The 24,965-nt window shown below is 48.8% G+C and overlaps 1 protein-coding gene across 4 annotated transcripts in view; it reads right to left on the bottom strand.

Moving 5' to 3' along the window:
• LOC115466454 overlaps positions 1-24,965 on the bottom strand; it is an 89,182-nt gene that overhangs the window by 19,538 nt on the left and 44,679 nt on the right. For all 4 annotated transcript variants that reach the window (XM_030197677.1, XM_030197678.1, XM_030197679.1 and 1 more), the window contains 4 exons: positions 16,561-16,659; positions 15,953-16,188; positions 11,735-12,809; positions 10,794-11,174 (listed from right to left, as the gene is read on the bottom strand). In XM_030197677.1, the coding sequence (XP_030053537.1) occupies positions 10,794-11,174; positions 11,735-12,809; positions 15,953-16,188; positions 16,561-16,659 (1,791 nt within the window). The remainder of the gene's footprint in view (positions 1-10,793; positions 11,175-11,734; positions 12,810-15,952; positions 16,189-16,560; positions 16,660-24,965) is intronic.

Raw genomic sequence — 24,965 nt, 5'->3', positions numbered from 1 at the left:
CAGATTACCTGTCGGAGTGTCTGAATGGGCTAAGTCCACTGTGAGCTCAAAGTCCATTGGGCTTGTCTCACTTTGAGATGAACTGAGTTACATGTATAGTTGAGGCCATGTGGCCCAACATTCTCAACATGCTGTCATTTCTTGCACTACAGACACTAGTGTGTGGTAATCCTTTCTTGCGAGAGAAAGGTCTTTCTCCGAGGACAAGCAGGCTGCTTGTTCTCACGACTGGGTGACATCCACGGCAGCCCCGAGGAATGGAAATCTTCCTAGCAACAAAAGTTTGCTAGAGCCTTCGAGCGCACGCGGGCACCGCACATGCACAGCCATCTTCCTGCCCATCGCGCGAGAGTCCCAATTAGTTCTTTTCTTTCCGCGGTAAGGGAGTGACTGCTTGCGGTCTCTCTCCGTGTGCCCCTGAAAAAAGCCTTTGTTTTCGCGTTTTTTTCCCATTTTTTCTTTCATTTTTTCGCTCTGATTGAGCTGTTTCCTTTAAAAAAAAAACAAAACCCTTTATTTCTTAGGTTTTGTCCCCTTAAGTTTCTTTTCGTTTCCGTCGCGGCCCTCTTTTTTTTTTGTTACATTTGTACCCTGCGCTTTCCCACTCATAGCAGGCTCAATGCAGCTTACATGGGGCAATGGAGGGTTAAGTGACTTGCCCAGAGTCACAAGGAGCTGCCTGTGCCTGAAGTGGGAATTGGCAGCGCATACCCGTTTCTCAGTTTTGTGCCCTTCTTTTTGGCACCATCGAGAACTTTGACTGCGCAGCTGCTATTTTTCAGTCCATGACATCAAGGATTCCCAGTGGCTTCAAGAAGTGCGCTTGGTGCAGCCGGGCAATCTCAGGTACCAACCCCCACGCGTGGTGTCTTCAGTGCCTTGGGCCCGACCATCGCCCAGACGCATATAAGTTGTGTCTTAGCCTTAAAAAGCGGACACAGGCGTCGAGACAAGCTCAGCGGGCCCGTCTGTTTGGAGCTTTGCCCAGGACTTCAGCGTCAACATCGGTACCGAGGTTAGCGGCATCAATGTCGGCACCGGATATGGCACTGTCCGGAGACCACCACATGCTGGGAGCAGTGAGCCATTGAGTGGGTCTCCACCTGCCTCGAAGACTCCTGTTGTGCAGGCCCAACGGGACCGACCACTTTCGGACCCGACCCCGAGGAGGGGTGTGGATTCCACGTCTTCCTCGTCGGTACCTCCTGCACCGGCCCCACAGACTTTCCTGGCAGAGACTCTGGACGAGCGCATCCGAGCCATTCTCCCAGGTCTTCTGGAAGGGCTGCTGCGTCAGTCTGTTCCGGTACCGGGCGCGCTTGCGTCCTCGGTACCGTTGATGGAAGCGGCAACTGGTTTTGTGCTTGCGGTATCGGCCTCGGCTGCCACCCAGGTCGGCTCCCCATCGACATCGCTGGAGGGAGCTTCATCGCTGCTGGCACAGGAGTCGACTTCTTGGCATCGCCATCGAGGACGGGGTTCCTCGGCGTCGAGACGGGCCCGGTTTCGGACTGCAGTCAGAGAACTCTTGTCCGACACCGAGGAGGTTGCCTCGTGGGAGGAAGAGGGGGATCCCAGATATTTCTCTTCTGAGGAGTCTTGTGGTATTCCCTCTGATCCTACTCCTTCGCCAGAAAGAAAGCTTTCTCCCCCAGAGAGTCTTTCTTTCTCTTCATTGTTCGGGAAATGTCTGTAGGCATTCCTTTCCCTGTGGTGTCTGTGGATGAGCCCAGGACTGAGATGCTCGAGGTCCTTGACTATCCTTCGCCACCTAAGGAGTCATCCACTGCCCCTCTGCATAATGTCCTTAAGGAGACATTGCTTAGGAACTGGATGAAACCACTAACTAATCCCACCATTCCCAAAACAGCTGAGTCTCAATATCGGATTCACGGAAAACCTGAGTTGATGAGGATGCAGTTACCTCACGATTCTATGGTTGTGGATTCCGCTCTCCAAGAGAGTGAGGAGTTCTAGAGATTTTGCCTCGGCGCCCCCGGGACGAGAATCTAGAACCCTGGACTCTTTAGGGAGGAAGACCTATCAGTCTTCTATGCTCGTGTCCAAAATTCAGTCTTACCAGCTCTACACGAGCATCTTGGTACATGTGGGTACTAATGACATAGGAAAATGTGGGAGAGAGGTTCTGGAAGCAAAATTTAGGCTCTTAGGTAGAAAGCTGAAATCCAGATCCTCCAGGGTAGCATTTTCTGAATGCTACCTGTGCCACGCGCAGGGCCCAAGAGACAGGCAGAGCTCCAGAGTCTCAATGCGTGGATGAGACGATGGTGCAGGGAGGAGGGCTTTAGATTTGTTAGGAACTGGGCAACATTCTGGGGAAGGGGGAGCCTATTCCGAAAGGATGGGCTCCATCTTAACCAGAGTGGACCAGGCTGCTGGCATCGGCGTTTAAGAAGGAGATAGAGCAGCTTTTAAACTAGAAATGGGGGGAAGGCCGACAGTCGCTCAAAAGAGCATGGTTCGGGATAAGGTATCTTTCAAAGATATCACCATAACAGGGAAGATAGAGTATCCTGATAGTGAGGTTGCAAAGAGATTGTAGTAGATCGGGTATCTTTAAATAACAATAAAATCAGACAAAAGATTGCCAATTAATACTGTCAAGTACCAAGCATGATGTACTTAGGAACAACAAACATAGTTTGAAATGTCTATATGCGAATGCCAGGAGCCTAAGAAATAAGATGGGGGAGTTGGAATATATTGCACTAAATGAAAAATTAGATATAATAGGCATCTCTGAGACCTGGTGGAAGGAGGATAACCAGTGGGACACTGTCATACCGGGGTACAAATTATATCGTAGTGATAGGGTGAATCGGATTGGTGGAGGGGTAGCATTGTATATTAACGAGAGCCTTGAATCAAATAGATTGAAAATTCTGCAAAGGGGAAAAGGATAGTGATAGGAGTGTACTACCGTCCGCCTGGCCAGGACGAACAGACGGATGCGGAAATGTTAAAGGAAATCAGGGACGCAAACAAACTGGGCAACACAATAATAATGGGGGATTTCAATTACCCGCATATAGACTGGGTTAATGTAACATCTGTACACGCAAGGGACATAAGATTTCTTGATGAAATCAAGGACAGCTTCATGGAACAGCTAGTTCAGGAGCCGACAAGAGAAGGAAAAATACTAGACTTAGTCCTTAGTGGTGCTCATGATCTAGTGCAGGGGGTAACGATACGAGGGCCGCTTGATAACAGTGATCATAATATGATCGGTTTGATATTGGCATTGAAGGAAGTGAAACTAGGAAATCAAGTACGCTAGCGTTTAACTATAGAAAAGGTGATTACGACAAAATGAGAAAAATGGTGAAAAAAAGACTGAAAGGAGCAGCTCGCAGAGTAAAAAACTTGCATCAGGCGTGGATGCTGTTTAAAAACACCATCCTGGAGGTTCAGGACAAATATATTCCACGTATTAGAAAAAAGGGAAAAAAGACTAAACGTCAGCCGGCGTGGCTAAACAGTAAGATAAAGGAAATCATTAGAGCCAAAAAACAATCCTTCAGAAAGTGGAGAAGAGAACCAACTGAAAGTAACAGGATAGATCATAAGGAATGCCAAGCCAAATGCAAAGCGGAGATAAGGAGGGCAAAAAAGGACTTGGAGAAGAAATTAGCGTTGGAAGCAAAAATACATAGTAAAAATTTTTTTAGATACATTAAAAGCAGGAAACCGGCCAAAGAGTCGGTTGGGCCGCTGGACGAAAATGGTGTTAAAGGGGCGATCAAGGAGGACAAAGCCGTAGCGGAGAAATTAAATGAATTCTTTGCTTCGGTCTTCACCGAGGAGGATTTGGGGGGGACACCGGTGCCAGAAAGAATATTTGAAGCGGGGGAGTCGGAGAAACTAAACAAATTCTCTGTAACCTTGGAGGATGTAATGGGTCAGTTCAGCAAGCTGAAGAGTAGTAAATCACCGGGACCTGATGGTATTCATCCCAGAGTATTAATAGAACTAAAAAATGAACTTGCGGAGCTACTGTTAGAAATATGCAATCTGTCCCTAAAATCGAGTGTAGTACCGGAAGACTGGAGGGTAGCCAATGTTACTCCGATTTTTAAGAAGGGTTCCAGAGGAGATCCGGGAAATTATAGACCGGTGAGTCTGACGTCGGTGCCGGGCAAGATGGTGGAGGCTATTATTAAGAATAAAATTGCAGAGCATATACAAAAACATGGACTGATGAGACAAAGTCAGCACGGATTTAGTGAAGGGAAGTCTTGCCTCACCAATCTAATGCATTTTTTTGAGGGGGTAAGCAAACATGTGGACAATGGGGAGCCGGTTGATATTGTATATCTGGATTTTCAGAAGGCGTTTGACAAAGTGCCGCACGAAAGACTCCTGAAGAAATTGCAGAGTCATGGAATCGGAGGTAGGGTATTATTATGGATTAAGAACTGGTTGAAAGATAGGAAGCAGAGAGTAGGATTGCGTGGCCAGTATTCTCAGTGGAGGAGGGTAGTTAGTGGGGTCCCGCAGGGGTCTGTGCTGGGTCCGTTGCTTTTTAATGTATTTATAAATGACCTAGAGATGGGAATAACTAGTGAGGTAATTAAATTCGCCGATGACACAAAATTATTCAGGGTCGTCAAGTCGCAGGAGGAATGTGAACGATTACAGGAGGACCTTGCGAGACTGGGAGAATGGGCGTGCAAGTGGCAGATGAAGTTCAATGTTGACAAGTGCAAAGTGATGCATGTGGGTAAGAGGAACCCGAATTATAGCTACGTCTTGCAAGGTTCCGCGTTAGGAGTTACGGATCAAGAAAGGGATCTGGGTGTCGTCGTCGATGATACGCTGAAATCTTCTGCTCAGTGTGCTGCTGCGGCTAGGAAAGCGAATAGAATGTTGGGTGTTATTAGGAAGGGTATGGAGTCCAGGTGTGCGGATGTTATAATGCCGTTGTATCGCTCCATGGTGCGACCGCACCTGGAGTATTGTGTTCAGTACTGGTCTCCGTATCTCAAAAAGATATAGTAGAATTGGAAAAGGTACAGCGAAGGGCGACGAAAATGATAGTGGGGATGGGACGACTTTCCTATGAAGAGAGGCTGAGAAGGCTAGGGCTTTTCAGCTTGGAGAAGAGACGGCTGAGGGGAGATATGATAGAAGTGTATAAAATAATGAGTGGAATGGATCGGGTGGATGTGAAGCGACTGTTCACGCTATCCAAAAATACTAGGACTAGAGGGCATGAGTTGAAGCTACAGTGTGGTAAATTTAAAACGAATCGGAGAAAATTTTTCTTCACCAACGTGTAATTAGACTCTGGAATTCGTTGCCGGAGAACGTGGTACGGGCGGTTAGCTTGACGGAGTTTAAAAAGGGGTTAGATAGATTCCTAAAGGACAAGTCCATAGACCGCTATTAAATGGACTTGGAAAAATTCCGCATTTTTAGGTATAACTTGTCTGGAATGTTTTTACGTTTGGGGAGCGTGCCAGGTGCCCTTGACCTGGATTGGCCACTGTCGGTGACAGGATGCTGGGCTAGATGGACCTTTGGTCTTTCCCAGTATGGCACTACTTATGTACTTATGTACTTATCCACATGCAGAACAATGTGAAGCAACTGGCGGACTTGGTGGACAAGCTCCCTGTGGAGCACACCAGGCCTTTTCAGGAGGTGGTCAGACAGCTGAAGGCGTGTCGCAAATTCCTGTCCAGGGGTGCTTACGACACTTCTGATGTTGCATCCAGATCCGCTGCTCAAGGTATAGTGATGCGCAGACTCTCATGGCTGCGTGCCTCTGACCTGGATAATTGAACCCAGCAGCGCCTTGCGGATGTTTCTTGCCGGGGGGATAATATTTTTGGCGAGAAAGTCGAGCAGGTGGTAGAGCAGCTCCACCAGCGGGAACCTGCCCTCGACAAGCTCTCCCACCGGGCGCCTTCAGCATCAACCTCAACGGGTAGACGGTTTTTCCGGGGAAGGAGGAGTGGTCCCTATGCTTACAATAAGCATAGGTACAATTCACCTTCCCGACAGCCTTCTCAGGCTCCCCAGTGCGCTTGTTCACGTCAACAGCGTGTGCCCAGACAGGCCCCTACAGCTCCCCAGCAAAAGCAAGGGACGGGCTTTTGACTGGCTCCAGTTGAGCACAGCCGCTATAAAAGTGTCTGTGATGGACGATCTGCCGGTCGGAGGGAGGCTAAAACTTTTTCACCAAAGGTGGCCTCTCATAACCTCCGATCGGTGGGTTCTTCAAATAGTCCGGCTAGGATACTACCTCAATTTGATCTCCAAACCTCCAAATTGCCCACCGGGAGCTCAGTCCTTCAGCTTCCAGCCCAGGCAGGTACTTGCAGAGGAACTCTCCGCCCTTCTCAGAGCCAATGCGGTCAAGCCCGTTCCACCCTGGCAAGAAGGGCTGGGATTCTATTCCAGGTACTTCTTTGTGCAAAAGAAAACAGAAGGGATGCGACGCATCCTAGACCTAAGGGCCCTGAACAAATTCCTGGTTCGAGAAAAGTTCAGGATGCTTTCCATGGGCAGCCTTCATCCCATGATTCAGGAAAACGATTGGCTATGCTCTCTGGACTTAAAGGATGCTTATACACACATCCCGATACTTCCCACTCACAGGAAGTATCTTTGATTCCGTCTGGGGACACAGCACTTCCAGTATTGTGTGCTGCCCTTTGGTCTCGCGTCTGCGCCCAGGGTGTTTACAAAATGCCTGGCGGTGGTTGCAGCGTCGCTACGCAGACTGGGGGTGCATGTGTTCCCTTACCTCGACAATTGGCTGGCAAAGAACACCTCCGAGCCAGGAGCTCTACAGTCAATGCAGATGACTATTCAATTCCTGGAGCTACTAGGGCTTGTTCTAAATTATCCAAAGTCCCATCTTCTTCCAGTTCAAAAACTAGAATTCATAGGCGCTTTGCTGGACTCACAGGCTGCTCAGGCCTATCTTCCCGAGGAGAGGGCAGACAACCTTCTGCCTCTTGTTTCCGTGGCCAGAGCATCTCAGCAGATCACAACTCAGCAGATGTTGAGGATTCTAGGCCATATGGCCTCCACAGTTCATGTAACTCCCATGGCTCATCTTCATATGAGATCTGCTCAATGGACCCTAGCTTCCCAGTGGTATCAAGCCACAGGGAATCTAGAGGATGTGATCCAGCTGTCCACCGACTTTCACAATTCCCTTCGGTGGTGGACGATTCGATCCAATTTGACCTTGGGACGTCCTTTTCAAATTCCTCAGCCACGGAAAGTGCTGACAACGGATGCATCCCTCCTGGGGTGGAGAGCACATGTAGATGGGCTTCACACCCAGGGAGCTTGGTCCCTCTAGGAATCGGGTCTTCAGATCAATCTCCTGGAGTTGCGAGTGGTCTGGAACGCTCTAAAGGCTTTCAGAGATCAGCTGTCCAATCAAATTATTCAAGTTCGGACAGACAATCAGGTTGCCATGTACTACATCAACAAGCAGGGGGGCACCGGATCTCGCTCCCTGTGTCAGGAAGCCGTCCAGATGTGGCTTTGGGTTTGCCGTCATGGCATGTTTCTCCAAGCCACGTATCTGGCAGGCGTAAACAACAGTCTGGCCGACAGATTGAGCAGGATAATGCAACCTCACGAGTGGTCGCTCAACTCGGGTGTAGTCCACAAGATCTTCCAAGCGTGGGGCACCCCCTCGGTGGATCTTTTTGCCACTCAGATCAATCACAAGGTCCCTCAGTTCTGTTCCAGACTTCAGGCCCCCGACAGACTAGCATCAGATGCCTTTCTCCTACATTGGGGGACAAGCCTTCTGTATGTGTATCCTCCTATACCTCTAGTAGGGAAGACTTTGCTGAAACTCAAGCAAGACTGCGGGACCATGATTCTGATTGCGCCCTTTGGTCGCGTCAGATTTGGTTCCTTCTTCTTTTGGAGTTGTCCTCTGAAGAACCGTGGAGATTGGACTGTTTTCCAACCCTCATCTCTCAGAATGAGGGGGCGCTTCTGCATCCCAACCTCCAGTCTCTGGCTCTCACGGCCTAAATGTTGAGGGCGTAGACTTTGCCTCCTTGGGTCTTTCTGAGGGTGTCTCCCGAGTCTTGCTTGCTTCCAGCAAAGATTCCACGAAGAGGTGTTATGCTTTTAAATGGAGGAGGTTTGCCATCTGGTGTGATAGTAAGGCCCTAGATCCTCGCTCTTGTCCTACACAGACCCTGCTTGGATACCTTCTACACTTGTCAGAGTCTGGTCTTAAGACCAACTCCATAAGAGTTCACCTTAATGCAATTAGTGCTTTTCATTATCGTGTAGAGGGTCAGCCTATCTCTGGACAGCCTTTAGTTGTTCACTTCATGAGAGGTTTGCTTTTGTCAAAGCCCCCCGTCAAACCTCCACCAGTGTCATGGGATCTCAATGTCGTTCTCACCCAGCTGATGAAACCTCCTTTTGAGCCACTGAATTCCTGCCATCTGAAGTATTTGACCTGGAAGGTCATTTTCTTGGTGGCAGTTACTTCAGCTCGTAGAGTCAGTGAGCCTCAAGCCTTGGTAGCCCAAGCTCCCTATACTAAGTTTCATCATAATACAGTAGTCCTCTGCACTCACCCTAAGTTCCTACCAAAGGTGGTGTTGGAGTTCCATCTGAACTAGTCAATTGTCTTGCCAACATTTTTTCCCCGTCCTCATACCCGCCCTGCTGAACGTCAGTTGCACACATTGGACTGCAAGAGAGCATTTGCCTTTTATGTGGAGCGGACAAGCCCCTTCAGACAGTTCGCTCAAATGTTTCTTTCGATCCCAACAGAAGGGGAGTTGCTGTTGGGAAACGCACCATTTCCAACTGGCTAGCAGATTGCATTTCCTTCACTTACGCCCAGGCTGGGCTGACTCTTGAGGGTCATGTCATAACTCATAGTGTTAGAGCCATGGCAGCATCAGTGGCCCACTTGAAGTCAGCCACTATAGAAGAGATTTGTAAGGCTGCGACGTGGTCATCAATCCACACATTCACATCTCACTACTGCCTTCAGCAGGATACCCGACGCGACAGTCGGTTTGGGCAGTCGGTGCTGCAGAATCTGTTTGGAGTTTAGAATCCAACTCCACCCCCCTACGCCCATTTTTGTTCTGTTCCAGGCTGCACTCTCAGATGTTTCTTCGTAGGTCAATCCATGTTATGTCCTCGCCATTGTGAGTCCCAATTGACCTTTCTTTGTTGTTTTGAGTGAGCCTGGGGGCTAGGGATACCCCAGTCGTGAGAACAAGCAGCCTGCTTGTCCTTGGAGAAAATGAAGATACATACCTGTAGCAGGTATTCTCTGAGGACAGCAAGCTGATTGTTCTCACATACTCGCCTGCCTCCCCTTTGGAGTTGTCCTTATCCTGTTTGCTTTGTTATCGAACTAATCGGGACTCTCACGCAACGGGCGGAAAGATGGCTGTGCATGTGCGGTGCGCTCGAAGGCTCTAGCAAACTTTTGTTGCTAGGAAGATTTCTGTTCCTTGGGGCTGCTGTGGACATCACCTAGTCGTGAGAACAATCAGCCTGCTGTCCTCGGAGAATACCTGCTACAGGTATGTATCTTCATTTTACCCGATTTGTGTCTAGCCAGAGCACATATGAATTCTAACTGAGCTGACAGGCTTAACTGGGCTTTTGGATGGCTGTGCTTACAAATCTGTGGGCTCCTCCCTGAGATATACTCTTGATCTGACAACTGTTGAGATCTCTGTTTTGGCCAAGTTACTGGAGGAAAAGGCCATAAACTGCTAGTAAGGTAGACATGGGAAAAGCCACATTATCCCTGGGGTCAGTAGCATAGAATCTTGCTACTTTCTGGGATTCTGCCAGGTACTTATGACCTGGATTGGTCACTGTTGGAAGCAGGATACTGGGCTTGATGGATCTTTGGTTTGACTCAGTACAGCAATTCTTTTGTTCTCATTTTCTTATTGAGGAAGAAAAGGACGAATACTTCCTCTTCCTTGAGTGAAGTTTGGTGGATGACCAATCCTCTACTGGTCATCCTAATAATTTCTATGGATGTTTGATGCAGTTCCTGGACCCATAGAAACCAATGCCTTTGATGCTAATGTATCAGTATTAGAAGTGCCAAAAATCCACTCATGCTGTTCTTCATTATCTCAAAGTTTTCTCTTTGACATCTGTGAACACAAATGGCAATGGGAAAGCTCATGGTCAGGCCCCAGGCACTGGAAGCACTGATAATGAGTCTACACCAGATACAGGCTTGCCACACCAGGTGCACATTTTAAAGCCACTGGGTGCTTTTTTCTGGGACATCATTGCAAGAGACAGCTTCGGTGAAATCAAACAACTTAACGATGCCAGTTACTCAACTGGGGTGTCTCAGGTCTAATAAAAAGATGGCCTGAATGGGTGACACACAAAATATAAAGGAAACTTGAAAAGGTCATCAAAAAATCTACCTAGAGAACCTAAGTGGGAAAAATGGAGATCTGTGCAGCCAAAAAAGTGAAGAAAAAGTCCCAAGTGACATGAGCTCAGCGGGCTTGTTCCAATGACTCTGTGAAAATGAAAAGACTTAAGTGGTCCTGTGCCACAGCGGCAGGCAGGAAACGGCACACAAATGCAGTGCTGCCTCTTGAAATTTTCCAGATGCTTTTTTAAACTGGAGAACCTTTTTACTGCACCAGGCTCCATTACCACCCATTTGCAAGGACTTGCTATCCTGAAACACAGCACCGGTACCTTTAGTTTTAGGATTTGTTGTCTAAAGAATGTTTCTTTTGAGAAGCAAGTTTGAGTGGAGGGATAACTACCTCCTGCTTGACAACAACGTCAGTCATGAATGCAGCCGATGTCAGATCTGGTAGAGGATAGATCTCAGCTGCATCCTGCTCATCGATGCTTGTAGGAATTAGTGGAAGTGATGCTGGATTGGGTAGTTGATGGCTCTCAGGTGCATCCTGCTCAGTGATACAGTCAGGCATGGGTGGAAGTGATATCGGATCAGGTAGTGGATACCTCTCAGCTTCACCATGCTCAATGACATGCTCAGGCATGAGTGGAGGTAATGTCGGGCCAGGCAAAGGATAGCTCTTAGATGTATCTTGCTTGATAGCATCTTCAGGCATGAGTGTCAGATCAGGTACAGAGGAGCCTTCTGCGGTACTCATGGGACAGGCAGGCATCAGCAGCTCCTGTGGAGAGAAAACAACAAAAGGGGAATGAAGAAGAGTCCTGAGTGTCCTACAAAAATGGGACTGACAGGTGGTCTGAAAAACAAAAATGTCAGATAATCTGGAAATGGGGTGCCTGCCACCACACTCAGCAGCCCCATTTCCTGGAACCCCCCCAAGTGCCTTCTTCCCCCCCCCCCACCCTTACAGTCCCTGGTGCCTAGTGGTGAAAGCAGAGCTAGAATCAGCAGGAGTGGACTGGGGATCCTCCTGTCCCAGCTTCTCCACTAGGGACTGCAAGGTAGGCCCTGGGGAGCCTTGGGTGGGTGGAAGATGCACTTGTGGGGGAAGAGAGGGTGTGGAGCCCAGATTATGAACCGTCAGATAACCAAAAGGTTGGATAATCAGGACTCTGTTATCACAGGGGTTGAGGAGATGAGCTGTGGAGATTCTGGGACCCCTACATACATCTGTAGCACAGGGGAGCACTGCAGGTAGCTGCTGTACTGGAGGAGGACACTGCAGAAGTGTGAGACTCTCATACATGGCTTTGCTACTGGAAGCGCATTCAGACCGCTCACCTCATCAACAGCAGACATCTGGGCCACCTTCTTTTCCACTTCCTCCTCAGCCATCTCTTTCACCACCTTCAGCAGGGTCTGAATGCAGGCTGCCAGCGAGCTGGGAAAGCTCAGCGTCGAGCGTAGCTCTTCTAACTTCCATGCAGCGAACTCCAGAAAACGGCCATTGCGCATACGGTGGCCCCAGCACTTGACCCAGTCCTCCTTGTGTCTGTGCCAGGTCTCCAGGAAATACTGCAGGAAGTCAGGAGGTGCAGCAGCCTCCAGCTCTTGGAGGAATACGTTGTAGAGCACAGGGGAATGTGCATGGATCACATTATTGACCACTGTCTTCAGCTTGGGCTGCACGGGCGGCTCTTCTTTGGCTAATTTCTTATAAAGCACATGCAGGGCGTGGATCTGGCTCATTCGAACACAGCAGGATGGGAGGAGCTCACGGATGAGGTCCAGCTCATTCAGGTCAGCCCGCACAATGATCCTTTCAGTACCTGACTTAACCTCTGGAACACTCTGGATGAGGAAAGCCACCAGAAGACGGATGGGTGCTGGGCTCTCCTTCCTCGTGATGAAATAAGCACACTCACGGCCCTGACTGGCCATGTCCTCACAAAGCACCGTATATAGGTCAAAGGTATCATTCACTGCTAGTGAGCGACCCAAAAAGAGCATGGTTGGATAGCACTGGAGCAAGCCCCGGCTGTGCGAGGTGACCAGGAAGAGGCTGTCTATTTCAACAGTGTCTGGCTGGAAGACCAACCTGACCTGACAGGCAGGATCAAGAAGGAATAAGGCCTCCAGCTCCTGCAAGAGATCCATCAAAGCTGGATCCAGGGTATCCTGCTTGGCTAGCAGCTGTTGGAGGTCCCAAGGTGTCAGCAAGCGCCTGGAGATGCAGCTGGTGAGCTGGGTAGAGTGCGAGGTCTTGGTGGTCAGGCAGAAGTGTGAGGATAGGGCCTCAAACTCCCAGGCATCCAGCTCATGGTTGTGGTCTAGGTGGGCTTGCACAATGGACAGCTGTGTGTAGTCCTCTGTTGCCTGCAGGGTGATGCTGGATAAGCACGGACAAACCACATCTCTAGGAGGTACAGAGACAAAACACATGGTTACTTATATTAAATATCGTTGCTGGTTGGGTGTGGTATGTTTGAAATGGGGGCCACATTTGGCAAAAAGACTTCAACATGAGAGCAAGGACCAGTACTGGATAAAGCGGATGGTGCCCAAAACTCTGGATGATGTGGGGGATGGGGGGGGGGGCTCTCTAATGATGAAGCCAGTTCAGCTGCTCAGGTGCATTCACAGCAATGTGTGCAAATAAAATGAAGTTTGATACCCTAGACTCTCTCAGGCCCTCAGCCCATCCCATCTCCCCCAACCCACACTCTTCTCAACTCTATTCCAATCATTCTCAACTCCCATCAACTTCTCCCAGTCAGCCAACATCAGCCTGTCCCTAGTCTCTACAAGCTGCTCCCCCCACCCCCCAATCTGTTCATGCACGCCAACCTCTCCTGTAGTCTTGTCGCAGGCACTGCCTCTGGGACAATTGTTCTGTTTTCGTACAACATCACGGGGGTAATTCTCTAACAGGTGCTTACAATTAGGTGTCCAAGGAGCCCATTCTCTAAAGGAATGTAGGCACCTACCCCGATATTTTAAACTATTTAACCAGCTAGGAACAGCTCCCGGCCGGTTAAATAGCCTTAAGCCAACTGAGCGCTAATAATCAGCATGAGATAGCCAGCTATCAGGTGAATTTTCGAAAGAGAAGGGCGCCCATCTTCCGACACAAATCGGGAGATGGGCGTACTTCTCTCAAGGTTGCCCAAATCAGCATAATCGAAAGCCGATTTTGGGCATCCTCAACTGCTTTCCGTCGAGGGGACGACCAAAATTCACGGGGGCATGTCAGTATCGTACCGAAGGCGGGACTGGGGCATGATTAAGAGATGGGCGTCCTCGGCCAATAATGGAAAAAAGAAGGGCGTCCCTGACGAGCACTTGGCCGACTTTACTTGGTCCATTTTTTCTTGCGACCAAGCCATGAAAAGGTGCCCAAACTGACCAGATGACCACCGGAGAGAATCGGGGATGACCTCCCCTTACTCCCCCCAGTGGTCACCAACCCCCTCCCACCCTAAAAAAAAAAAAAACTTTAAAAACATTTTTTGCCAGCCTCTATGCCAGCCTCAAATGTCATACCCAGCTCCATGACAGCAGTATGCAGGTCCCTGGAGCAGTTTTTAGTGGGTGCAGTGCACTTCAGGCAGGCGAACCCAGGCCCATCCCCGCCCCCCCCACTTACACTTGTGGTGGTAAATGTTGAGCCCTCCACCCCCCCCCCCAAAACCCACTGTACCCACTTGTAGGTGTCCCCCCTTCACCCATAAGGGCTATGGTAGTGGTGTACAGTTGTGGGGATTGGTTTTTTTTTTTTTTTGGGGGGGGGGGGGTTGGGGGGCTCAGCACCCAAGGTAAGGGAGCTATGCAGCAGGGAGCAATTTGTGAAGTCCACTGCAGGGTGCCCGGTTGGTGTCCTGGCATGTGAGGGGGACCAGTTCACTACGAATTCTGGCTCCTCCCACGACCAAATGGCTTGGTTTTGGTCGTTTTTGAGATGGACGTCCTCGGTTTCCATTATCGCCGAAATCCGGGGACAACTATCTGTAAGGTCGACCTAAATTTGCTGATTTGGGCCTCCCCGACCCTATTATCAAAACGAAAGATGGACGCACATCTTGTTTCGATAATACGGGTTGCCCCGCAACCTTTACGGCCCGTCCTGCGAGGACGCCCGCATGAAAACTTGGGCGCCCCGTTCGATTATGCCCCTTTATATCTCCACTTAGCAGCTAGCCCGGTCACTGGCTATGTCACGTCAATATTCATTGGTTGACCCTAAGTTATAGCAGCCAAAGACAGACCTGCTATTTACGCGAGTCTATCTTTGGCCACTATAACTTAGCCGGTCAGCAGATGAGTATGTTTAAAGGCCAAAAAAAAACTCAGAAGTTCAATGCCAGTCACTAGATATGGCCCCGGCACTGAATTTCCAGGTTCACTGCTGACCACAGAACTAGCTGGCTCCCTCCCTACATTCCATTATAGAATTTTGGCATTAACCAGAGATATACAAACCTAAATTATGCCAGCCAAAACAGCTGGTGAAAACACTCACACCTAAATTTGATATACATAGGTTTGAGCCCCGTATACATCCTCCTTGCAAATATACGCTATGTAAGTTAAGCGTGGATGTTCAGAATGACATCGAGGAACAGCCTAATGGTTAGTGCTATAGGAAACTGGGTTCAATTCCCGCTTCGGCTCCTTGTGACCCTGGGCAAGTCACGTAACCATCCATTGCCCCAGGTACAAAACTTAGATTGCGAGCCCACGAAAGACAGAGAAAATACCTGCATATAAGGTGTACAGTGCCGCGTATGTCTAGTAGTGTTATAGAACTATATGTAGTAGTAGTAGCTTAGGCAGATTTTTAGCATTTACATGTGTAAATGCCAGTTTTTTAAACATTTATGTGTGCAATTGTCATGGAAATGTCAGGCTTATGTTACAGAACTGCCTTGCGTGTGACTCTCTGTCCGCTTAATCCATGCGGTGTTCAAACTTCTTCATTGTTCGCTGTCTTGCAAGAATGGTGTGGGAGTTTATATGTTGAATAAATTAACAGGACTGCTCTGTTGTCCTTCAGGACTGTGTGGTTCTCAGTAAGTTTGTCTCTCCTGATTAGATTGTAAGCTCTTTCGAGCAGGGACTGTCTCTTCATATTCAAGTGTACAGCGCTGCGTATGTCTAACAGAGCTATAGAAATTATAATTAGTAGTAGTAGTGTTCTGGAGACAGCGCCATCAGCAAGCCTCTGGACATGGCGGGAAAGGGAAGAGAGGTAGGGAGATATACATAGGGTCAATGGGGCCTTGCTTATCTATATTGTTGCCTATAATTACAATGTGTTCATCTAGACTGTGCAATAATTAGCTCTATGGCCCAGTATTTCAAAAAATGCGAAGGGACCCATTGTGTGGTTAATGGTCTAGTGGTGGTTGCAGTTTTCACAAAAGGACAACAAGGAAGAAGCTGCTTGTTGCTCTGAGCCAATCTGAGCAACGAAAAGATGGGTTTAGAAACAGAAGTTCAAGAGGTCAAGTAGGGTCAACATAACAGGAAGAACAAACAGGCAGGCAAGATGGTACCTACCCTGGCAATGGTGTCTTGAGGTGGGGGACATCTGCGGAAGCCTTCTGGCACACCAGTTGAACAAGTGCATACTTAATGCCCTCTGGCCAGACCTGGTCACTTATCTCATCTGTTGGGATGGCCAACTCAATTTTATATAGTGCTTTTTTCTGTGCACACCAGGAATCGAAGAACTCGCAAAACTCAGCCCAGCTCCAGAACTGCCTTCCTTTCAGTTCTTCAGATGAGTTGCTAGCCTGGGAGGAAGGAAAGGAAGTCAAATGCAGTAATGTAATAAGAAAGTGCAGACCCATGGATCCTAAGTCACTACAGCCTTGGGCTCTGCATGCCCTACACCTATATTTCTGAAACTGAAATTTGGGGGCTCCTGAAGAGATGCTATAAAATGACAGCTGATAAAGACAAATTGGTCCATGCAGCGTGTCAAATGTTTTTGGCTCAAAATATCCTCACTGAGTAGCACCTAACAGCTACCTGAACAAAAGGTAGGCCACACAAAATGCCTCATATTTTTATACAGTACTATAGAGCATGCACACTTAGGCAGAACTGAGTACAGGAGGTGCCTTTCCCTGAGAATTTCCCATCTGAGTGGCCTGCCTCCTTACCAAAGACTTAAAGGCATAAAACTCTATGGACCCGTCAGCTGAGCTCTCCCAATCTGCACCTTGCTCCACCTCATCCATGGGAAGGATGCCCGCTCCTACCTGGAAAAAAAAAGAGAACCAAATCTTTCATGCACCATGTTTCATCAGAGTTTCAGAACAGCTGACCCTTTGAAGTCCTCTCCATACCAACTGATGCTAAACTCTTTTTAAGAAGAAATATCAGGCATAGAACTCACTTTATATTATACAAGAGTATGCTGTCTCTGGCTATTGAAGGGTTCATCGTGGACTGGCATCCCTACATAACGGAGGAGCCTGAACAGCAGGAAATGTACTGCTGAATTCTGAACTCCCCCGCTGCGTCTATGTATCAGACATAGGAATGTACGTTCAGTTCGTTAGAGTACCTTAGAAAATGTAATGCGTGCTAAATCAATTCTTACATTAACCTACAAAGTAGCATGCATTTAAAAAAAAAAAAAAAAAAGAACCATACCCCAGAAACTATTCCCCCGATAAATCGGATATATTATATACCAAATAAAAAGGTTTTGGAGGAGTCTTTGGAAATGAACCTTCAAGAAAATAAGAAAGATTTATTGAATGTATCTGACTTACTAGAAGCATCTTTATCTGAAGAGTCCGAAAGAGCAACTTTACTGGTTTCATTTGTATTTGAGCAAGACCTAGAGGCGGAGAAGTGCTTATCCCTTCGGAAACTACAAACCTTGTTTTATGGCAAGAAAATTTGGATATTTCCAGAAGTAACAAAACAAACTCAAGAAAATCCGTTCAGAACTCTGCTGCGCGTCTCATCTTCCGCCAAGACCGTTATGCTCATATCACCCCACTCCTCAAATCACTTCACTGGCTTCCGATCAGGTACCGCATACAATTCAAGCTTCTCCTACTAACCTACAAATGCACTCAATCTGCAGCCCCTCATTATCTCTCTACCCTCATCTCCCCTTACGCTCCTACCCGTAACCTCCGATCACAGGACAAATCCCTCCTCTCAGTACCCTTCTCCACCACCACCAACTCCAGGCTCCGCCCTTTCTGCCTCGCCTCACCCTAGCCTGGAATAAACTCCCTAAGTCCATTATGCCAAGCCCCCTCCCTATCCACCTTCAAATCATTGCTCAAAGCCCACCTCTTCAATGTCGCTTTCGGCACCTAACCATTGTACCTCTACCCAAGAAATCTAGACTGCCCCAACTTTTTGATTGACTGTACTCTTTGTCCTTTTCATTGTAAGCTCCTTTGAGCAGGGACTGTCCTTCTTTGTACAGCGCTGAGTAACCCTGGTAGCGCTCTAGAAATGTTAAATAGTAGTAGTATAGTAGTAAAGGAGGAAGGCCTTTTTGGCCCTGAGAACGGAAACTTTGGCAATAGGGGCATCTTTCTAGCTTAACTATCCATGTAAATGTGTAGTTAAATATACAGGGTTAAAATATGTATTTTTCGCCGAGGACAAGCAGGCTGAATATTCTCAGTGATGGGTTGTCGTCCGTGACGGCCCAGGAGACCGGAAGAAAACTTCTAAAGCAAAAAATGAAAATTCCAGAACACTCCGTCACGCGGGCTGAATGCACCACGCATGCGCGAACGGCTTCCCGCCCACGACGCGAGCTTGCCCTCACTCAGTTTCTTTCCATCCGTGCCTTGGCAGTCACGATTTTTTGCTGCTGCTCAGGTTTTGGCCAGGAGACTCGCTACAGCGTTTATCGCTACCCTCTTCATTCTTTTTCTTTTACTAGTTTTAGTCTTAACATTAAAAAAAAGTACTTTTTCCGTTATACTATTAGTTTTTTGTCATTTTTTCAAGTTTCCTTTCCTTTCGTTGCGGCCGCTTTTAGGCTGCTCGGCCGGGTCTTTTTTCTCCTTTTTTGTGCCTTTTTATTTGGCAAATCGAGCCTTTTAATTTCGCAGCCGCTATTTTTCCGTCCATGTCATTGAGGACTCCCAGCGGCTTCAAGTGTTGTACTCGCTGCAACCAGACCATCTGGAGTTCCGACTCCCACGCGTGGTGTCTCCAGTGCCTTGGGCCCGAGCATTTGCCAGCTGCATGTAAGCTGTGCTCTTTGATGAAGAAACGGACCCAAGTGTCTCGGGAGGCTCAGCGTGAGAAGCTCTTTGTGGATCAGTCCGGTCCTTCGACGTCGGCATCGACATCGAGGGAAGCAGCGACATCGAGAGATCAGGTAATGGCTGCCGAACGACCGCATCGCGCTGGGAGCAGTGAGGCATCGAGTGGGTATCCACCTGTCTCGAGGCCTACTGCTATAAGAAGCACCGTCATTGTTCTCCTTCTATGCGCGGTACCAAGAGCTCCAGGGAGCCGAGGGATTCGGCACCCGAGAAGCGTCGGTGCCGAGAGGACCACTCACCCTCTATACAGGAGGTGCCGATGTGTCGGTCTTCTGGCAGCCAGTCTGCTTCGGTGCCAGGGGTGCTTGCGCCTTCTGCATCGACTGTGGAAGCGGCATCTGGGCCTTCGCCTGTGGTGAGGTCCCCGTCCTCGGTGCCGCTTGCAGCATCGGCGTTGGCTGCCACCCGGGTCAATTCTCCCTCGATGTCGGTGGAGGAAGCTTTGCCGCAGTACAGGCAGGAGTCGACTTCTCTGTGCTGAAGGGGGACCCCAACCCCCGACAGCCAATGTTCTCTTCTTGGCTGTGCCGGGGCGTTGCTTCATGAATGATCAGCTGTTCAAGTTTCTGTGCGTGCATCTGACATCAGACGCATGCACAGAAACTTCAACAGATAATCATTCAGCAAGCAACACGCCGGCACAGATGAAAACAGAACTTCGGCTGTCGGGGGTTGGGGTCCCCCGTCAGCACAGGTACGTGACGGTGGCGGGGGAGTGTTTTCGTCGGGAAGGGGGGGTCGAGGGGGTCGCGGCAGGGGGGGTGTTGAAATTGGAGGGAGGGGGGAGTCTGGAACTCGGTGGGAGGGGCATGAGGGGGCCTTGAAATGGGTGGGTGGGAGGCTGGGAGGCCTGGGTGGGTGTGTGGGTGGGTGTGTGGGGGGCCTTGAACTGGGAGGGAGGGAGGAAGGGAGGGAGGAAGGCAGGGAGGGAGGGTGGCCTTGAACTGGGAGGGAGGGTGGGAGGGGGGTCTGGAACTCGGAGGGGACAGAGCGAGACAGTGAGGGAGGGTGGGGGATTGCCTTGCTAGCGCCCGTTTCATTTCATAACGAAACTGGCCTTTTTTACTAGTATTTAATAAATCAACAAATGCAGCTGACCAAATTAGAGATCTCAGGGAGGGAACAAAAGTGGATAATACCTTTGCAAATAAAATCTCTCTATATTTTTATCAATAGCATGTAATACTGCATCTTATCAGCGAATACTAAGAGGGAATCTGAACTCAGGTCAGCTAAATATAAGACGTTTTGTTTCCAGAGAGCTACAAGGTTATTATTTGCATGTCTTTATCCTACCTCTAACCAGTAAGGCTCAGTGGTGCTTACTGGAATAAAGGATGGGGCAATTTAAGACATATACCATATTGAAAATGAACTGGCCTGCTTCTTTAGACAGGCATTTAAGATATTTTTGGCTGGATATTAATGGTAGCAGTATTATTTATTAGAATGGGCTGGGATTTTATCTTATTTTATGGTTTCGGTATTATACTGGTATATTTAATTTTCTATATGCTATGTCTCTGTTATTTAATCTTACAAACTATGCCTTGCCTTCAGCCTTAGTTGTACATGCTCCATAGGTGTGAATTTTCTTTTGTTAGTTAAATATTTCTATCCTGCCAGTCACTGATGCTTCTAGGTAGTATGAACAACAAAGCACATCTCCACATTGTCCTTTTTTTTTTAAAACATTCACATTTAACTACATGGCTCTAATCAAAATCCTTGATTTAACTTTTTTTGAAAATGTATTAATCATCTATTGGTTCATACTGCATGTCAATGGAAATTTGGTCTTACCTGCTAATTTTCTTTCCTTGAGTTCAACCAGAACATGTCCTGGACTGGTCTGGTAGACAAAAAGAAAAGTACAATTTGACCTTTAACAGTCATAAGAACCTTGGACAATTTGGACCCAACAAAGCAGATCTTCAAGGGAGTTAGATGGCAGCTTTTTTTGATCTATGCGTTTTTCTTTTGTTTTAGTATTTTATTCCAGTTTTTCTTTTCAGTTGTGTGTGACGTGCAAGAATGACGAAGTCACTGCTTAGTTATTGGTGGCTTCTTTAAAGTGTCTTTTCCGTAGTGGTAGAGGAGTTCTTACATGCAGCATGGGAGCCATCTTAACGGCTGGTCATACGCTTCAATTAATGGGAGTACTGAGAGTAGGTGCCTGAATAAGACAGTATTCTTTGAGAAGATGTCTTTTGGAAAAGTAAGTGTCCATTTGTGATCATCTAGCACAAGCTTTTCCATTTGCAGGCGTCAGTGTGGTGAGGTCTCTTGAAAAGCACACAGCGAAACAGGTCCCTCTCAAAGGGACCAGCACAGATTTGCTCTGGTTCCTATGTTTGTGCGACGCTGTGCAGAACAATAGCGGAGCGGTACTATGGTGTTTTAATTCAAGTGTGTATAATGTAACAAAGAGAGGGAACCAAGTACAAAAAAAGAGACCAAGCACAAAAAAACAGCACAAAGGGCCTTTAAAAACGAAAGGGAACACAATTTTTCATTTAAAAAAATCCTTTAATAGTGAATTTTGATTGAAGAAAGACCCGACACGGGCTGTGTTTTGGTGCCACCGCACCTGCGTCAGGGGTCACACCAATGACAAAGGAGGATTCAATAGTCCAATTTCAAAAGGCTGATGCTTTCCAAAATTCTGTGTGATATATTCCCAGATCAGCAGCCACCAGCTCTGTCCACTTATCCCTCCCAGCTACTAACGAGGAGAAAACTAAGAACAATAGCGGAGCGGTACTATGGTGTTTTAATTCAAGTGAAAATAAGTAAAACAACTTTTTTCAATGCCTTTCTAGTAGGAATTATACTATGGCATTCTGAATTCACATGAAGATAAAGCGAATGCTACATACCTGTAGAAGGTATTCTCCGAGGACAGCAGGCTGATTGTTCTCACTGATGGGTGACGTCCACGGCAGCCCCTCCAATCGGAAACTTCTCTAGCAAAGTCCTTTGCTAGTCCTCGCGCGCATGCGCGGCCGTCTTCCCGCCCGAAACCGGCTCGAGCCGGCCAGTCCAGTATGTAGCAAGACAATACACTTCAAGGGAAGACACAACTCCAACGGGGAGGCGGGCGGGTTTGTGAGAACAATCAGCCTGCTGTCCTCGGAGAATACCTTCTACAGGTATGTAGCATTCGCTTTCTCCGAGGACAAGCAGGCTGCTTGTTCTCACTGATGGGGTATCCCTAGCCCCCAGGCTCACTCAAAACAACAACCATGGTCAATTGGGCCTCGCAACGGCGAGGACATAACTGAGATTGACCTAAAAAATTTACCAACTAACTGAGAGTGCAGCCTAGAACAGAACAAACAGGGCCCTCGGGGGGTGGAGTTGGATCCTAAAGCCCAAACAGGTTCTGAAGAACTGACTGCCCGAACCGACTGTCGCGTCGGGTATCCTGCTGCAGGCAGTAATGAGATGTGAATGTGTGGACAGATGACCACGTCGCAGCTTTGCAAATTTCTTCAATGGAGGCTGACTTCAAGTGGGCTACCGACGCAGCCATGGCTCTAACATTATGAGCCGTGACATGACCCTCAAGAGCCAGCCCCGCCTGGGCGTAAGTGAAGGAAATGCAATCTGCTAGCCAATTGGATATGGTGCGTTTCCCTACAGCCACTCCCCTCCTATTGGGATCAAAAGAAACAAACAATTGGGCGGACTGTCTGTGGGGCTGTGTCCGCTCCAGGTAGAAGGCCAATGCTCTCTTGCAGTCCAATGTGTGCAGCTGACGTTCAGCAGGGCAGGAATGAGGACGGGGAAAGAATGTTGGCAAGACAATTGACTGGTTCAGATGGAACTCCGACACGACCTTTGGCAAGAACTTAGGGTGAGTGCGGAGGACTACTCTGTTATGATGAAATTTGGTGTAAGGGGCCTGGGCTACCAGGGCCTGAAGCTCACTGACTCTACGAGCTGAAGTAACTGCCACCAAGAAAATGACCTTCCAGGTCAAGTACTTCAGATGGCAGGAATTCAGTGGCTCAAAAGGAGGTTTCATCAGCTGGGTGAGAACGACATTGAGATCCCATGACACTGTAGGAGGCTTGACAGGGGGCTTTGACAAAAGCAAACCTCTCATGAAGCGAACAACTAAAGGCTGTCCTGAGATCGGCTTACCTTCCACATGGTAATGGTATGCACTGATTGCGCTAAGGTGAACTCTTACAGAGTTGGTCTTGAGACCAGACTCAGACAAGTGCAGAAGGTATTCAAGCAGGGTCTGTGTAGGACAAGAGCGAGGAGCTAGGGCCTTGCTGTCACACCAGACGGCAAACCTCCTCCACAGAAAGAAGTAACTCCTCTTAGTGGAATCTTTCCTGGAAGCAAGCAAGACGCGGGAGACACCCTCTGACAGACCCAAAGAGGCAAAGTCTACGCTCTCAACATCCAGGCTGTGAGAGCCAGGGACCGGAGGCTGGGATGCAGAAGAGCCCCTTCGTCCTGCGTGATGAGGGTCGGAAAACACTCCAATCTCCACGGTTCTTCGGAGGATAACTCCAGAAGAAGAGGGAACCAGATCTGACGCGGCCAAAAAGGAGCAATCAGAATCATGGTGCCTCGGTCTTGCTTGAGTTTCAACAAAGTCTTCCCCACCAGAGGAATGGGAGGATAAGCATACAGCAGGCCCTCCCCCCAATCCAGGAGGAAGGCATCCGATGCCAGTCTGCCGGGGGCCTGAAGCCTGGAACAGAACTGAGGGACTTTGTGGTTCACTCGAGATGCGAAGAGATCCACCAAGGGGGTGCCCCACGCTTGGAAGATCTGGCGCACCACTCGGGAGTTGAGCGACCACTCGTGAGGTTGCATAATCCGGCTCAGTCTGTCGGCCAGACTGTTGTTTACGCCTGCCAGATATGTGGCTTGGAGCACCATGCCGAGACGGCGAGCCCAGAGCCACATGCTGACGGCTTCCTGACACAGGGGGCGAGATCCGGTGCCCCCTGCTTGTTGACATAGTACATGGCAACCTGGTTGTCTGTCTGAATTGGATAATTTGATGGGACAGCCGATCTCTGAAAGCCTTCAGAGCGTTCCAAATCGCTCGCAACTCCAGGAGATTGATCTGTAGACCGCGTTCCTGGAGGGACCAGCTTCCTTGGGTGTGAAGCCCATCGACATGAGCTCCTCATCCCAGGAGAGACGCATCCGTTGTCAGCACTTTTTGTGGCTGAGGAATTTGGAAAGGACGTCCCAGAGTCAAATTGGACCAGATTGTCCACCAATACAGGGATTCGAGAAAACTCGTGGACAGGTGGATCACGTCTTCTAGACCCCCAGCAGCCTGATACCACTGGGAGGCTAGGGTCCATTGAGCAGATCTCATGTGAAGACGGGCCATGGGAGTCACATGAACTGTGGAGGCCATGTGGCCCAGCAATCTCAACATCTGCCGAGCTGTGATCTGCTGGGACGCTCGCACCCGCGAGACGAGGGACAACAAGTTGCTGGCCCTCGTCTCTGGGAGATAGGCGCGAGCCGTCCGAGAATCCAGCAGAGCTCCTATGAATTCGAGTTTCTGCACTGGGAGAAGATGGGACTTTGGATAATTTATCACAAACCCCAGTAGCTCCAGGAGGCGAATAGTCATCTGCATGGACTGCAGGGCTCCTGCCTCGGATGTGTTCTTCACCAGCCAATCGTCGAGATATGGGAACACGTGCACCCCCAGCCTGCGAAGTGCCGCTGCTACCACAGCTAGGCACTTTGTGAACACCCTGGGCGCAGAGGCGAGCCCAAAGGGTAGCACACAGTACTGGAAGTGGCGTGTGCCCAACTGAAATCGCAGATACTGTCTGTGAGCTGGCAGTATCGGGATGTGTGTGTAGGCATCCTTCAAGTCCAGAGAGCATAGCCAATCGTTTTGCTGAATCATGGGGAGAAGGGTGCCCAGGGAAAGCATCCTCAACTTTTCTTTTACGAGATATTTGTTCAGGGCCCTTAGGTCTAGGATGGGACGCATCCCCCCTGTTTTCTTTTCCACAAGGAAGTACCTGGAATAGAATCCCAGCCCTTCTTGCCCGGATGGCACGGGCTCGACCGCATTGGCGCTGAGAAGGGCGGAGAGTTCCTCTGCAAGTACCTGCTTGTGCTGGAAGCTGTAGGATTGAGCTCCCGGTGGACAATTTGGAGGTTTTGAGGCCAAATTGAGGGTGTATCCTTGCCGGACTATTTGCAGAACCCACTGATCGGAGGTTATGAGAGGCCACCTTTGGTGAAAAGCT

The sequence above is a fragment of the Microcaecilia unicolor genome, chromosome 3 (genome assembly GCF_901765095.1).
Source record: "Microcaecilia unicolor chromosome 3, aMicUni1.1, whole genome shotgun sequence".
Classification (NCBI taxonomy): domain Eukaryota; kingdom Metazoa; phylum Chordata; class Amphibia; order Gymnophiona; family Siphonopidae; genus Microcaecilia; species Microcaecilia unicolor.
Note: the sequence above shows the minus strand (reverse complement) of the source record. Positions and strands in the feature narration are given on the sequence as shown.